Below are 17,387 nucleotides of genomic sequence, written 5' to 3' on the forward strand. Positions count from 1 at the left end.
TAAAGCTCTCAATGAAGTGGAGATATTTCAGAACTTCTTTGGTTTGATTGACTGGTTGTCTTTGGTTGCAGTATAACACTGGCATTCTCTTGTGTGAGTTTGTTAAAGGTGGTAATTTACTGTAAGGTTGACTGATGCCTAGAGATTTCTGACGCTCAGCTTTTTTCAGAGAGTTCTTGGGAAGAGCCTCTGACTTATTACTGTTTCAGTCGTAGAGTGTTTTCAGTCCATCACCTTTATTCACAGCCCTGAGTTTTGGGAGACTTAACTGAGACTTTCTCCTATCATGTAGTGCTGGACATAGGACTGGTAGAGCAGCTGTGTATTTTGGGTTTTTTTTCCTTTGGTTTTCATTTTACAAAACAATAGTGAAAAAGATCTCTGACAACACTACAGTTTACACACAAGCTTAAAACTATCTTGGATTTTGAACTCAACATGAATATATTTAACATAGAGAAGTGTCATGGCTGTGGTTTTGCAATGAGGCTTCTTGCAATAGAATGTAGATGTTAGGCCAAGTGTTATGTATCTTGTCTCCACGTCCATTTTATTTTGCAGGAAGTTTGCATTTTCTGCATGGAAAGATGCCTCTGCTTTTCATTTAACATGTCCTTCTCCAAGCATGTCACTTAATATGTTAAAATACATTATCCTGGTTTTATATGCAAATGTAATACAATGCAAATTCACTTCTCATGAAAGTTATCATTCTCCCATTAATTGAGAAAAGAAATGTTGCTTATTGTCTCCAAGTTTATAATTTCCAAATGTAGTTTTTTTGTAAATGTTCTCTCTTGATAACAAAGACTGTTTGGGAGACCTTAACCTTTAAAGATAATTGAGTTTGGTTTTTTTTTTTTAATCTCCTTCATATGTTAATGGAAGTTGAGAGTGGCTTTGGATAAAACTAATTTAACATTAGTCATGTAACATAATGTTGTATACAATTATGCTTATTCTTCTGCTGTGCGAGAAAGCAGAGTAGCTGAGTGTCTTCCAATAAATAGTCCATTACACAAGGAGGATCTGCATATCAGTTTTAGATATTATGTTAAAAGCTTCAATTCTCATGTATATGCTAAATCAAATAAGAATTCCTGACTTAAGAACTTGGACCAAATTCTGGGTCTTAAGTTTGTTGTAACTTAGCATTGACAGATAATAAATGAGCTTGTGAACTTGAAAGAAACATTTTTCCAATTTCTAATAGTGCAATTCCTGGATTTCTTTGTACCTGTATGTGAATATTAAACTCTTATTCTGTGGACAGAGTCCTGCTAAGGACCACATAGCTTTGTCAGGATCCCATTTGAAAAAGAAAAAAAAAAAAAAAAAAAACCACAAAAAACCCTCACCTCATTTTTATTTTTTTCCACTTCACAAAAAAAGAAAGATTATTCCTCCAAAAATATTGTTTTTCAAGCAAAAAGATTATTTTTTTTTTACTCATTTTAAAAATTGCATTATCCAAGAAAATGTTAAGTGAACACATGTGCTGGTAATAATACGATGACTGCAGTCTGTAAGAATTTCGTACATGTCTGGACTTTATGTAGGCAGAACATTTGAAAGCAAAAATTCTGCCTATTGTGGCAATTATTTTCTTCACAATTTCATTTGAAGGATGTGTGCTTTTCTTTTTCAGCTGGCATTCATTCAGTGAAGGTGAAATCTGAGCCAGAGAGCTTCTGAAAATTTAATCTAGAAGTACTGTAGTACTTCTTTTCTGAAAGTGTTATTTATTGACTTCTTGGAATCACTGCAGAAAATCTGTAATGTAAAAGAAATCTAACTCGGAAAAGTAACTTGCAATGTTGTCATTGCATTCTTGTTTTTCTTGTAACTTTGAGGTCTTATTCTGGTCTTATTTGAGGTAAGTAAGGCCGGAGTAAGTAATTCTGAAAAATCTGGGTTTTTTTATTTATTGGAGTTTTGTCTTTTTTTAAAACATTTTTATTCCTTCCTTTAAATTTCAATGCTCAAGATAAAAGACACCCTCCTGGAGAACTGTTTTCAATTTACTTTTAAACATCCTGCTAAGCTGCCTTTCCTAAAACTCTATTTTCTCTGTTGTACAAAAATAAAATTTCTTTTTCACTGTGTTTTCATGAACTTCTCTTGGTGCAAAAACTTATAGGATTTAAATGATAAAAGATCAAGTCCATACAATTCTGGATAAAATAAATTTTGGATTGTCATTTGGGGAATCTGGCAGTTACATCCTAAAGAGTTCATATAGGTAAAGCAAGTTTAAGTGGTGTATTCAGTTTTGTAACTGAACACAATTATTGGGTAACAAGTCCTCTGTGTGAAGAAAATAAATCTATCCTCTATGATGGTTGCCCTTCCTTCATACTCTTTTTCAGCTAATGAATACAAAGAAACTAAACACTGTGCAAGTACCGTGATTAGTTGAAAATACATATAGAGAGTACTGTTTCATAGCTTAATCTTTAAGCAGCTCTGGTATGTTATTAAATGGTATCCATGGAGGTATTTAATTTTTCTATTTGCATTTTAAGCATCAAAACAAGGAGTTAGTTGCATGCTCATTTAAAGCCACAGGTAGAAATAGTATTTAAAAGCTTTGCTATGAATTTATACAGAAAAAATATCCAAACTTACACAAATAAAGATCATAATGTAGTTAACTTGATGTCATCATCTTTGGTTTCATAAGAGAGAAGTGGTTTGGCGCAAAGGTCACCCAGCACACATTATCAGTGCTTTGTGTTGGAAATTACATAAAGTCTTATTTTGTCATAATCTGGTTTAATGACACAAAAATACAGCAGCAAACTGAGGGAGGAATCTGGAGAATGAAGGAGAAAAAAAGCCCAACACATTGCTAGTGAAACCTTGCAAGACTGAACACCAGGATTTACAAAAGCAAACCTGCCCCACAAAGTAACATAAACACAAAAATGTAAAAATAACTTTCAATGACTGGTATAATTTATTTGACTCAAAGAAAAGGGTCACTGAACTCGTATCACTGGATGAAAATTTCAGAGATGAGAATTTTTACTGTAAATACGTGAAAGTAGCAAGCACCAGTGGCTGACGGGCTATTGAAGTGAAGAATAGCCTTAGTGTAAGAGCAAATCTGATGTAAACTTGTCTTCATATTGTAAAAGGAATTAACAGTTTGAGGAAGCTTTAAATTAGGATTACTATCCAGGGACTTGACTACATGATTTGTTTGGACCTAATTAGAAGCAGGGTCTTCAAATTTTGAGAAGTATTTCTGTGGTCTGGAAAAATGTCATAGTAGTCACTCATACATAAATATCATACTTGCTAGAATAAAAATATGTGCATGTCACATTTCTGACAATGTAAATATGTTTTTCACTGGTTTTCATTGTGTTGGCAACAATAAAAAACTTTTACAGTTTTGTACTTGCTATGTGTTGGCTCTATTCCAGATTTTCTCTTTGATACATCAGTGATTGGATTGCTTGTTTGTGAGGAGTGAATTTCCTGGATCTGCACTTGATGAATACATTTTCTGACATAAAGGAAAGAGGCAGATCAGTTTGCCTAAGTGGTTGCAGATTCTAAAAATTGGCTTATATTAGAGAAATTTTCTTTTTTTAAGATGAGCTGTAGCATCCTCTACCTTTTAAATATTTTTCTTTCCTGCAATATTAATATTTTTCAGATGTCTTCTGAGTATTACTATAAATTCACATGTTGAAATCAGAGGTTATTGAATTGAAAATAGCTAGTTTAGAGTAACTTTGGAAAAGATACAGGTCATGTAAGGTGAGTTGCATATAAGTTGAATCCCTAGAACCAAACAAATTCAGTCTGTCTTCCACAGGCATTTGTTTTAGTCTTTAAAATGATTTTCAATAAAAAGCTATAGAGGAAGAAACAACTTATAAATGAAGGACATGGCAAAATCTTTTGTTTAAAATGAGTTGTCCCACTTAGTGCTACTGTATTGCCACAGTCTCCTGCCGAGAAGTATCAGGGGTGAAATGTACCTTAGGTCTAATTTATTCAGTCTCAGAGCAATTAATAATTCAGAAATGTTTTAGTTTTTATTGATGTTTAGCATTGTAAGTGGACACATAGTGTATGTACTGTTAGCATCTACACAGGAAACTATTTGAGAGCAGAAGGAAGACTACCAGATTTTTAATTGTTGATTAGAGAAGATGCTTTCTAGATTAACCCATTTTCCTAAGAACTTTCTGGATTTGTATTATCACAGAATAGTAATATTGAAGTAGCAGGGATAAAACCAGCTTATTTTCTGTAGAAACTGTAACAGTGCGAAGGCTGCATCATTGAATAATGACAATATAGTAGTTAATAATGTAAGTCTTAATTTATATAGTAAAATTCAGTATCCCTGGGAAAAAAGCCATATTCTTTTATATACACACATGCACAAAACAGAGTGTAGCAAAGAAAATATATGTAGGTTTGCTTATGACACATCAAATTTGATCATTTGCCTAATTGAATTGCACTGTACATCTTCACCTGACTGTTATGGTAATAGCTTCTTATTTTTAATTAATTTTCATACATGTGAGACATATGGTTATTGAGACTTAGTAATTTCACCTGGCTCCTTTAGTATGCTGAAAACTTTATTCATGTTATTCGAATAGCACTATGAAATGCACCATCGTACAGAGAACACTGAAAATAATATTGTAAAAATTCATCATTATGTTATGGAATATAGAGTAGTAAGAGCACATGTGTTGTTTCTAACTGAAAAATACGAAGATAAATATACTATGTCTGTATGGGAAACACGTTTTCTCAATACTGAGGGTTTGTTGCTGTATGGTTTGGGCCTAAGCTTGACCATTATTTTTGTAAATGTTAAAATAAACATTTTGTAGTTTCCTGTAGAAAATATAAACAATGCGTTCGTGCTTTTCTTTTTTAGCCCAGTGGACTCAAGCTCAAAACCTCAAACTTCTACCTGTAAAATAATATAGGGCTAGATTTAATACAACTTGGTAGAGAATCTATTGGAGCAGCAATCTGCTTACATGTCAGATACAGAAAATGGAGTAATAAGAGAAGTACTGTTTCTAAAATGCCATAAATATGACCCTGATGCTTTTCTTTGTATATATATTAAAAATATATTTTAAAAGGGCATTTAAAAATTATTCTTACTCATTCAACCATATTCTACGAGAATATATTAATGTTTACATTAGTATCATGTTGTTGTTGGCTTGTTCCTGGACCCAGGAGTTTCCTTCTAGTGCTGTGCTACTAGATAGTCAGTGGTATGCAGCAGTTGCCTGTAATCTTCCATTTATAACTTGCTTTTTCTGTCCTGCTTGATGGAGAGAGTTTCCATTCAGACTTACATGCAAAATATAGCCATGTTGGATCACAAGCTTATTTCTTGATAGTAAGCTGAGAAAACAGGTTTTTTTATCTGTTGGTTTTTGTTTTTTACTGTTGGTGGATTTTTTAATGTTGGGGGTTCTTGGGTGTGTGTGTGGAAGCTTTCAGAAGGACTTTTGTGGGTTTTTGGGGGGGGGAGGGGTGTCAGTTTTAGTTTCTTCACGATTCACATTCATTCTTGTTTTCTGATTTGATTTGTTATTACCTCTTAGTTCATAATACAGAAGCCATCAAGACTGCAGAAGAGAGGGATAACGTTTACGTCATTAAACCAATCCATCCATCTTCATAATTTTTTTTCACTCCATTTCTTTCTTGGATAAACTGATTTCCGTGAGGTAATGATATAAGTGGCATCAGTTTGCTCCACAACGCTACAGAGTTTATATGTTTGCAGTACTTTAAAAAAGTCATGACAAGAAAATATGGTTACTGAACTGTAACTTAAGATGTGTTTAATAGGTGTGGGTTTTTCTCCAAGCACAGGTTGTGATTAGGCTGCTAGGGTAAATCATTAATAGAAGAGATTCCTGTTATGTATTGGAAAATAACCTTTTTCTGTTTTATGTTAACACTGAGAGATGTGCTGCAGTCATTGGCTATGCTGTCTCTAGAGAGATACACTGGAGTTCATCTCAGCCCTAAGGTGACCAGTTAAGCCTTGCTGAATAAACCAGTGGAATATGAACATGCAAGCGGAAAGATTGGTTTTCATTCTGATGACATTTGTAACAACTCAGAAAAACTGCTATAAGGCCATAGTGGTATTTGGTAAGATGAACAGTCATGAACTTTTAGTTTCACGTATTACAGACTTCTAAAGAGTAAATTTAGCCTAAATGCATAGACAGACATAAGTGACATTTTTCAAGTACATGTTTGATAACAAGTTGTTTCTCTAGGTATCGTATTCATCACCTTCTGAGTCTACATTCATAAAGTTGACTAGAAAACTATTTTCAAAGTTTTGTAAAGTCTTTCTCCAAGTAATGAGAATATCCTCCAAAAGACTATCTGAATATTATAGTATATATTTGTCTTATTCTCTGCGGGTGTCTCCCCTTTCTTTTTGTTGACATGTTTGTTTCTGTCTGTTTTGTTTCTGAAGATAGTCATCAAAACACAAAGTTGCCTAAGTATTTCTTAGACTGCCAAGTATGCCCCTGCTTGTTTGTAGGCATGGTGGATGGTCAGTGGTGTGTAGATGTGCTGAAAAACCTGTATCATATTTAGCCCATAAAAGGGCAGTATGACTGTAACAGGGCAGCACCGTGTGTACAGGTCCTGTTTTATTTGGGTTTAAGATGTTCTAATGGCTGTAGGTCTTGCTGTCTTGTCTCATCAGACGCTAAAAGACTTTGTGCAACCATCTAACCATTTTGGATAATAACGGTGTGTAGACTGATTACACGTAGCTGCATATATATTAACTGTAGTTTGCATCACTCAATACAGAAAAGGCAAATTTTATGTAAGTGCAGTCCTCAGAATCTGTTACAACACATACAGTATTGGTTAATATACCATATAGGAATAGGGTTTGGGGGGAAAACCTACTATTTGATTTAATACTGCTACCACCTTGGTGTAGGAAAAAGCCCCTGCTAGTAAGAACTTTCCTTGACTTAAAAAAAATTTAAATTGACATGGCTGCTCACAGTAAGGAAATCCTTGTGAATTTTCAGCTTACAAATAAAGAAGTAGATAATACCCCCCCCCCCCCCCCCCCCCCCTTTATTTCTGAAAAAGAGTTGTAAGCAAAGTAAATGACCTAAGGGTACCAAATAAGACTTGTATGACTTACTTTAGCTCTTAGGTAAAAATTAAGCTTATGGAAAAGGATCCTGGTGTCCTTCCTTTTAAGACAGGTCTTTCTCCCTTTTTGCTGGTGCGTGTTCCCTGGGTATTTAGAGCCACAGATGTCATCCAGCTTCTGAAGAAAAAGTACCTTTTCAGACACAGCTGGTTCTCAGCCCAAGCATGGCTGGGCAGACCTTCAGGATTACTGGTGCTATGGATTTGAGAAGGGTGGCCAGAGAAGGCTAAACAACAATCAAACATTTCATTTGAGAATGCATCCATGCCATCTTGAAGTGATTCACCAATTATTCATTTTTTAATAAATGAGGGAAGACTTGGCATTCTTGGGCTTTCTGTTCCAGAGAAAAACATTTCTGTGTTTTCCTAAAGTGCTTTGTGGCTGACATGAAAAATGGCTGATTTCTATAGCTATTTATTAGGAAATTTCTCATCTCTGTACTAGCCTGTGCAAAGACCCCTTTTTTGTGTCTTTTATCATGATAAAGAGTATTTGCTAAGGACTCGAAAGCTGTTGTAGCACAGCTGAAAAAGCAGGGATTTGAAGTCTGTGCATACCTTTGAGTGGCTAATTTTGAGGAAGAGGTGGCTTGTGTAACATTAGGTTGCATGTCCATGAGAATTTAGTTTCTGCTGGAAAATTGCTAAAAAATAGAAAAATTTCCACAACTAACGTTAAGTTGACCTAAAAGTTGACCTAGAAGAGACATATTTCTGGGATTCATGCTGTCATGTGTTAATTGACTTCAGAGCTGTTACACTTCATGAAAAAATATGTCATCAATGTTTTTCCTTCCCAGCACACCCCTACTATTGAGCTTACACTGTGATCAAAAAAAAAAAAGTTATGTCTTTAGCCAGCTCTCACCTCCTGTGTAGGACAGGCTCAGTCTGTGACATTTTTGGTGGCAGAAGCCTATAGCAAATGGAGCAACTCATCTAAATCCGCTTCAGGTTTTTTCCTCTTGGGAGTTAGGCCTCACAGCACCCTGACCAGTATTCACAGTATTTCTGGATTAGGTGTCTGTGGCACCACCTGTTTTGGGGGGGGGGCTGCAGGGGCAGCCTCTGTGAGGAGAGCCCGGGGCTGCCCCATGCTGGACACAGCCGGTTCCAGCGGACCCACCGCAGGACACGGCTGAGCTCCTCAGCCAAGATGGTGGCGCCTCTGGGAAAACAAATCTAAGAAAGGGCAAAGCACCACATGTCAGCGTGAGGAAAAAAGCATGAGAAACAGCCCTGCAAACACCAAGGTCAGTGAAGAAGGAGGGGGAGGAGGGGCTCCAGGCGCCGGAGCAGAGATTCCCTCGGAGCCTGTGGGACAGGCTGTGGTGAAGCAGGTATTTCCCTGCAGCCTGTGGAGGAGCATGCTGGAGCAGGTATCCACACTGCAGCCTGGGGAGGACACCGTGCTGGAGCAGGTGGGTATTCCTTGAAGGAACTGTGGCACGTGGAGAGCCCACGTTGGAGCAGTCTTATCCTGAAGCCCTGCAGCCTGTGGGAAGGACCCATGCTGGCACAGGGGAAAAATGTGAGGAGGAAGGAGCAGCAGAGAGGAGCTGGTATGGACTGAGCCTAGCCCCCCATTCACCATCTTTCCTGTGCCATTTGGGGAGGGAGGAGGTATAGGAGTTGAGAATAAAGGAGTGAAGTTCAGCCTGGAAAAAAGATGCGATGGGGGAGAAGCTCTTTGAGGTTTTGTCTTTGTTTCTCACCATCCAAATCTGTTTTAATTGGCAATAAATGTTTTTTCCTTAAGTCGAGAGTCTGTTTGGCCGGCGACAGTAATTGGTAAGTGATCTCCCTGTCTCCATCTCAAGGCATGTGCTTTTTCAGTTCATTCTCCCCGCCCGCCCTTTTGAGGAGTGGGAGGGAGGGAGCAGCTGGCTGGCAGGCTGGCAGCCAGCCAAGGTCAACCCACCACAGTGTTGTGTTGACAAAGGCTACAACACTTACCAATACCAGCAAGCAGGAATGGATTTCATTTTGTCTCTGTTCATAAAATTGGTTTATTATGAAGATATTGCGCCCATGGGTGTTAACTGTGCTCTCACTGTAGAAAATAGAATGCTAGAAAGAAGTGATCTATTATTGTTTGTTGGAATTTAATCAATTTATTCTCTTTAGATCTTTTGAGAAGATAGCTGGCCTCAGAGAAAGTACTGTAACTTTGGGGAGAGTATGCTGTATTTTTTGTATAAATCTAAAATCCTTCATCATCATTTCCTTAATTATGGACAATAGCACCACCAAAGTTACAATTAAAAATCAGGAAGATGCAAGTCAGGAAACCCAAAAAGGGAAAGACTAAATAAACTTCAGCCCAATTGCTTTCTGCTTGTGCATATGGCTTTAAATATAGAATGTGTTCATGTAGTACCTGTCTAATAGTGTAATATGAACATTAATTTAGCAAGCATAGTATAAGCCACCAGATGGAGTAGTGTTGCCATCAGAAATGAAAAGAGAAATAGAAAGGGCATGTTTTTTCTTTCTACTTTTGTATATAAGTTGCAAGTTTTTTTAAGGTACTGTGCCAACTTGATGCATAAATCCGTATGTTAGAAGTTGTAACCATTGACTGCAGTACATAGCTGTGTTAACACATTTCTTACTTTTTCACAGTGAGGTGTGTTATAACTTAATGTTTATGCTAGGGAAAGAGGGAATGTTTTTCCTTTTTTTTCTTGCTGTGAGGTTTGCATTAACCTGAGTTGACAAACTGTATGCAAATTTGATTTTTTTTTTTTCCTCCTCTCATTTTTTTCTTTACCTCATAACTTGTATCCGTTTGCCATGTCGTTACTGGTAGCTAATTTTCTATTAAGTATCTGACAATTAATTCAAATACTTCTTGCTACAGTGCTTTAGAATTAGAAAAGAGGCAGAAGATGACTATGCCAAAAGCTTTTATTTGGCGATTTTTGTTGCTGTTGCCCTCTATTTTCTGTTTCTTTTTTTCTCTTGTTCTCCTAGGATCTTCTTGCACAAGAGCCTAAAAGCATTTAAAGTTTGCAGAATGAAAAGATGGCACAGGCAATGCTATTGCCACCAGGATCTGACAGCTTCTTCTATTTCACCAAAGAATCTCTTGCAGCTATTGAAAAACGTATTGCTGATGAAAAATCTCATTGTGGCAAAGATGAACATAAAGATGATGGCAGTCATGAAGAAAATCACCCAAAGCCAAGCAGTGACTTGGAGGCAGGAAAAACACTGCCATTTATTTATGGCGATATTCCTCCAGGAATGGTATCTGAGCCCCTGGAGGACCTGGATCCATATTATATCAATAAAAAAGTAAGTGTTTTATATTAAGAGTGTAATTAGAATGCAACTCTTGAACTATAAAGTGATAAATGCTCTGGTATGGAGGTAATCAGAAGCCCTGGTTGAAAGTATTATGCAGTATGGGATATCATGTTAATTATTTTGAATACATTAGAAATATGACTGTAACTCTTCTGCTTAGGTTGCTTTTTTTTTTTAAAGAGCTTTTCTTTTAATATCTAAGGTTTCCTTATGATGATATTTTGAGTTAGTAGACTTTGCATTAGATGTCCTTTAATCTCTTCAAATCTGATTGAATGCTGAAGCATTTGAAAACTTTCTCTCTGTCTGGCTACTCTGTTCCTGGGGTTTCTAGGAAACATAGTACCCGAGATCTAGTTGAGTAGGGTAGTCTTTGGACAAAGTGCTCATTCAGTCATCTGCCAAAACAATTGACTGTCAAACATTCCTTGAAATCTCATAGAAATATTTGTTTTACAAAAAGATAAATGTTAAAATCTATGTGACTAGGGAGGGACATAAGTAAAAAAAAAAAAAAAAAAAAAAAAAAAGAAAAAATATTATTATCACATATTGCCAGCTTCATGTGATGTGATTTCTATGGATTAGTAACAGCTTGTGTCGCTTACAGATGTGGGTTTGTTGTGCTAGAGTTTGCTTCAGGACCACTGCAACTGTTCTGAGTCTAATGGGGAAGATTTGATTTTTCTGACCTGTTACGTTTTTCCTGATGATTTTAATACCAATTCCCCAGCAAGTAATCGCTCCCTGCACTGCCCCATGAAGAACATGAAGACAGTACACTGGTAGGACAATTTGAGGTCATATGTCCTCAGTAACAGTATGTTACAGAGCAAGGAAGTTCCTGAAAGTCTTTGCGTCGTTCCTCTTAGAATCACTTTACATCTGCATGGATGCAAAGTTTTCCCAGAAATTTTATAAAAATGCTTTGGTTTTGTTTAATGTGAAAGAGGATTTGTGGCTCAGTATCAGTTCAGCAAAACAGTATAAAAATAACATTCATGTGAGTAAGCCCCACATTCACTTCTCGTACAGGACTAAGTGTAAAGACTAAAACTGTACTTTGTGTTTCAGTACTGGGTCTATGTTATAGGACCAATATAGATGTGAAGACAAAATCTAAATTTATATACACGTACTGTAATGTGACTCAGTTTCTTTTATAGATATAATGATAACAAAAGAAGAAAAGAGCAAGGGTGATGACTTTAGCAAGTACAGACGAAGATGTTTTTATGTAGGTGTGAAGTGGAATGCTGTTCAGAATGAAAGAAAAATTGAGTTTACATTCAAAAGGCAGTACAAAATAAGCAGTGAGTGGTTATTTTATTGTGCAAATCAATAAAATGCTTGTTGAATTAAAAACATAGAACAGGTTCTTGAAATGAAGTACTGCATAATCAACAGGTTGGTATCTTGCATGTAAGTGACCAAAGAGCTATATTACCTCTGTAAGAAGCAACTGAGTTAAAGCAGTGTTTTTCCTAGTACAGAATGTTGAAGACTAATAATCAGATGTAGGTTTTTTCATTTTTAGTTTTTGTTGTTTCAACTTCACGAACGCTACTGTCAAATGATCTATTTCTTTTACAGTGGAATATCATTAGAAAACAGAAAGATTCTGTGTTAAAACCTGCTTATTTCCACATAGTAGCCTTTTGGGAGAATGATCATAAGATGTAGATCGAATTAAGATTTCATTAGATGACATTTTCATTGTTTCTCCTAGTCAAAATAAAAAATGGTACTAGTGATGACTGCACAGGCAATAAAGGCAGTAAAGCCTTTAAAAGCTGAGGGTGTCTCACCTCAGAAGCAGTTTTGAAGTGCTGAAATGGTTAAATAGTTGCTCATAAGTGTCCAAAAATGGTTAGTTAGGTGCTTTGTTTTGCATTGCTAGCTTTGATCTGAAGTGCAGGTAATACAGCTGGATTAATTTAAAATGTTAAAAATGACAAATTTTTAATTATCTTTTTAATGTAATTACATAATCCTGGAAAATGCTGAAATGAAGATTTTGTTTAAGAGCACAGAGACAAAGAATATATGGTGTTCAGTTTTCATTGCTCGTGAAAATTTAGAATCTGATATTTGCATGTATAATTCTACTGAAAAGAAATTTGGCGACTTATGTCTGTGTAAGTACAGCCTCTATTTATGGCAAAGTTGCTAACATGTATCCTTAATTTCCTATTTCCTATCTTTCCCATGCTCCTCTTGTGTTTTGGGTTTTTTTTTTTGTTGGGTTTTGTTTTTTTTTTTAAGACATTTATAGTATTGAATAAAGGGAAGACAATCTTCAGGTTCAGTGCCACACCTGCCTTGTACCTTTTATCTCCTTTCAATATTATTAGAAGAACAGCTATTAAGATTTTGGTTCATTCATATCCTTTTCAAGTGGTTTCTTGAAAATTATTACTGGTCTTTTAAAATATTTAATACCACTGGGTTTTCTTGTTCAGTGTTTAAATGTGTTCCTGCCCTTAATTCTTTCTCTCAAAATGAATCAGCGCTAAGATTTGTCACTTTAACCCTCTGATTAAATTCAGAGGAAGAGATGCACAGCATGTATACCTAGATTACAGAGTTAGCGGTATAGCCATCGTTATTGTGAAACATCTTTGCATTATTTATGACATTGCTAGTGATAGTAAACTGATTTGTATCATATACGTTGTCAGTATTCTATAGCCTGGTCAATTCTTCATGTTTTGTGTAATGCAAATTCAGCATTAAAAAAGAATATGTTCCTTAACTACAGTCAACATTGTTCAGCATGCTCATTATGCTCACTATTTTGACAAACTGTGTATTTATGACATGGAATAACCTTCCAGACTGGACAAAGAATGTAGAGTAAGTATACTTAAATTAGCTAATAATTTTTTAAGTGGTTTAAAAATGAAAAGCTAAATTAGAGCTAGACCATATAGTTTTACTTACCCTTGTGTGTAACACCAGTATTCTCCTTTTTCTAGGCCAGAGTTTGGTCCTAGCTGCAACTCAAAGCAGCATAGACCTGCAAGCTCTAGGAAGGAAAGAAGCTGTGATATTGTTAACTTTTTCTCTGAACAAAACTGATTAATACTCTTGTTCAGAATGTTTGTACAAGTAATGTTTTTATGCATTCTCCCTCTTGAGCTGTTCCTTTAGCATTTTTATTAAAAAAAGAAAGGGGGGGGAGGGGAAGGAAGAAAATAGCCATTCAACATGAAACTGCTGCTTTTCAGTGTGGAAGATGCTTTCTGTAGCCCATATGAAGCACCTTAATTTTGTGTAACAAAATCTAAAAACGGGACACACACCCTCCTTAAAGAAAATACCTCTGCTGATGATTATTGTTTGACATTCTCAAGTCTACCTGGTCAGCCATCAAGTAACTTTAGTAAACACTAGGTTTCACTTACCCATGGATTTTATTTCTGACATAGCAACCATGCTGAAATTTAATTTTAGCAAAAATATTTTCTTTATGTTAGTCATGATTATTATTATTCGTGCTGAAATTTCAGAACTTTGTATGACAGAAACTACAAAAATATGTTTCCGATAAAATAAATAAACAAAACCAATTACCTTGCAGAAAAATGGTGGGAAAACAGTGATAGTTTATGTGAGTTTGTAACTGCTCTTACAGTGCATGTACTAATCACTGGTTTTGAGTGATTTTCCTTTATGCCTGTGATGATGTATCACTGAACAACAATCTTTAACTTTTGGATGTTTTCTCATAGGTACACTTTCACTGGAATTTATACTTTTGAATTTCTGGTAAAAATCCTTGCAAGAGGCTTCTGTATAAATGATTTTACTTGCCTTCGTGACCCCTGGAACTGGCTTGATTTTGTTGTCATTTCCTTTGCGTAAGTATATGATTTTTTTAAAGTAAAATACCAGTTAGAACTTTTTTTGAACCTGTAATAATTTGTTTGGGTTATCTTAGCTCATTTAAAATGAATTGTAGTTGAATTGTGTTTCAACTTATTCCATTTTATTATTTTACAGTAATGTAGCACACAGCAGAATTAGTGGATGATCCCACAGTACAAAAGAGAAGTTACCACTGAACAATTTTAAATAGTATTTAAATAATAAATCAGGGAAATACATTTCATTTTTAATTTGCATTCAATGGAAATACTTAAGGGTGTGTTTCTTAGGGAAAACTTAATTGAAACAGGAAAATATGAATGTAGGTCTTTCACTTAAAGTTGCTCCTTCCAGAAAGAAATAGTCTGGATTACAGGTCCAGGTCAGTAGTATACACTCTACCTTAATTCTGAATAACTGTAATTTAATCCTACAGGTATATAACAGAATTTGTAAACCTAGGCAATGTTTCAGCTCTTCGAACTTTCAGAGTATTGAGAGCTTTGAAAACTATTTCTGTAATCCCAGGTAAGAAGTAACTGTGTAAAATGGTAGGCGCTCTACATCACTTCTGTTTAATTTTTGTGTGCTGTCGTTGTGTTTGTGTGTGGAATCCCTCACTACAGATATGTGACAGAGTTTGTGGACCTGGGCAATGTCTCAGCGTTGAGAACATTCAGAGTTCTCCGAGCTTTGAAAACAATATCAGTCATTCCAGGTGAGAGCTAGGTTAAACACTGAGGCTGACTGAAATTCCACAGAAGCTGAACTCATATTTTAACAGAAGCATCCAGGTTTTAGTCTTAACTTCAATTTGATTCTCTTTTCTAATTCTCTAAAACACTCAGCCTCAGAGTTTAATACATTCTTGCATGAGAAATTGAATTACATAGCCTGTGTATATTTCCATTTTATGATGTCAAGTTTTCTTTCCCACATTAAGGACCAAAATTAACTCTTTTTATTTTTCTCTTACTAATATGAATGTTACTATTTATCAAAAACATTTGGGATTGAAAATATAAGTCTGTTGTAAAAGTTGAATCACTGACAAAGGAATAAGTTAATAAAGAGTAGCATGGGAATTGCATGATGTGTTTATTACCTTGAGATGCCTATCTTCACCAAACCCTACCTCCAGTTGAATAGGATGCAATAGAATGCAATCATTAAAATTTCTACTACAATGCAATTGTGTTCTGGTTTTGTTTGCTGTTACAGAACCAATATATCATGTGTTGGAATAGAACACTGGCAAAGGTTTGGAGCAAGAGGCATCAAGAAGAAAATAAAATGAACAATCTTCTTTACATGTAGTTTACATGTATAGAGAGCATGAATAAAAATTTACTTCTTCATTGGAAGAGCAGGTGCTTTGGAACATGTACCATTCAATCCCATTCATATTTTCAAATTAATTTGTCGGGAACGATGAGACTTACTGGTACCTTTTTCCTTTGGAAAATATTTTAAGGCTATTTTTGTGAAGCTGTGCATGGTATTTAATAGTGTGTTGGAGTAGTTCACATTGCATTTTAGCTTGGGTAAATATTTAATATTATAATAAAAATCTGCCTCTGTTTGCAGGCTTGAAGACTATTGTTGGAGCCTTAATTCAGTCTGTGAAGAAGCTCTCAGATGTAATGATTTTGACTGTGTTTTGCCTGAGTGTGTTTGCACTAATAGGACTGCAGCTGTTCATGGGCAATTTGAAGAATAAATGCTTGTTATGGCCATCAAAAAATTCAACGTCTTTTGAAAAATACCTAGCTCCGTACTTTAATGGTACAGTGTTTGATTGGACGGCATACATTGAGAATGAAAGTAAGAAATACTGTTGTAACTTGTTAAAATTTTTTGTGTACAAACACACACATGCACACATAAGATCACCATTTCATACTATAGGCTAAAGATAAAAATCAATTAAATAGGATGACAAAGAGTAGGGATTTTTGTGTGTTGCATCTCAAACTCATACAGACATGATTGTTCTTTCCATTAACTGCACTTAGAAACGTATTTATTAGGTTAGGTTGGTTTTAGAATCACAGAATCGTGCAGGTTGGATGGTCTGGATGACTGTGGAGATCCTAACTGCTGCTCAGCTGCAGGTCCAGTTAGAGCAGACTGCTCAATGCCATGTCCAGTCAAGTTTTTAATATCTCCAAGGTTTGACATACCACACCCTCTCTGCGCAGCCTGTTCCAGTGTTTGACCAGTCTCACGGTAACTTTTTTTAATGTCAGTTCAGAATTTCCCATGCTCAAGTTTTGGCTAGTCACCTCTTATCCTTCCAGTGTGCACCTCTGAGAAGAGTCAGGCTCCATCTTCATTACAGCCTTTCATGTTATACTTGTAGGTAGCATGAAGATCCCCCCCCCCCCCCCACCCCTGAGCCTTCTCAAGGCTGAACAAAACCAATTCTCTTAGCCTCTCCTTGTATCTTTAGGTTATAAATAAGACAGAGAAGGACTAGATAAATAACACAGATTTCCTAGTTAAGATGTACTTTTATTATTAGGTAGAGGTAAGAAAAGAAACCAGTTCTCTGTGAAATACAGAACTCACTAGGCAAGTAGAGATTCTGGTAGGGAAGGAGATGGTATTCATCTGTAGGTCCTATTGTTGTTACTAAGGAGGCTGACAAATACATCTTTATCCAGATATTTTTCAACGTTCTTAATCTCTGCAGACTGCAGTGACAACATTCAGGCTGGTTCAGAAACACACAGATACTTATTTTTTGTATTTGTCATTTTAAGTGATAGCACCAGTGAAGTTGTAATACATAGTGAACCACGAGATGTAGTATAACAACTTCTAATTGCCAAAAATTTGATTCATTTTTATGTGTGAGTTTGTGCTGGAAGTGGATTTACAGGATATTGTTCAGTAATTAATTGTAAAAGTAGTGTATTTAAGTAAAAAGAAATTGGTAGAATAATGGATGCTAGCTTTCCTCCTCACTGACTCAAAAGTAAAAGAAAATA

The 17,387-nt window shown here is 35.8% G+C and overlaps 1 protein-coding gene across 1 annotated transcript in view; it reads left to right on the forward strand.

Annotated features, from left to right (window-relative positions):
• Positions 1-17,387, forward strand: part of LOC115343415 (sodium channel protein type 2 subunit alpha-like) — an 80,145-nt gene that overhangs the window by 17,485 nt on the left and 45,273 nt on the right. The window contains 6 exon segments of the mRNA XM_041124224.1: positions 10,189-10,512; positions 12,790-12,908; positions 13,291-13,380; positions 14,259-14,387; positions 14,831-14,922; positions 15,982-16,218. Of these exon segments, the coding sequence (XP_040980158.1) occupies positions 10,240-10,512; positions 12,790-12,908; positions 13,291-13,380; positions 14,259-14,387; positions 14,831-14,922; positions 15,982-16,218 (940 nt within the window). The 5' untranslated portion in view covers positions 10,189-10,239.

This window comes from Aquila chrysaetos, chromosome 6 (genome assembly GCF_900496995.4).
Source record: "Aquila chrysaetos chrysaetos chromosome 6, bAquChr1.4, whole genome shotgun sequence".
NCBI lineage: Eukaryota > Metazoa > Chordata > Aves > Accipitriformes > Accipitridae > Aquila > Aquila chrysaetos.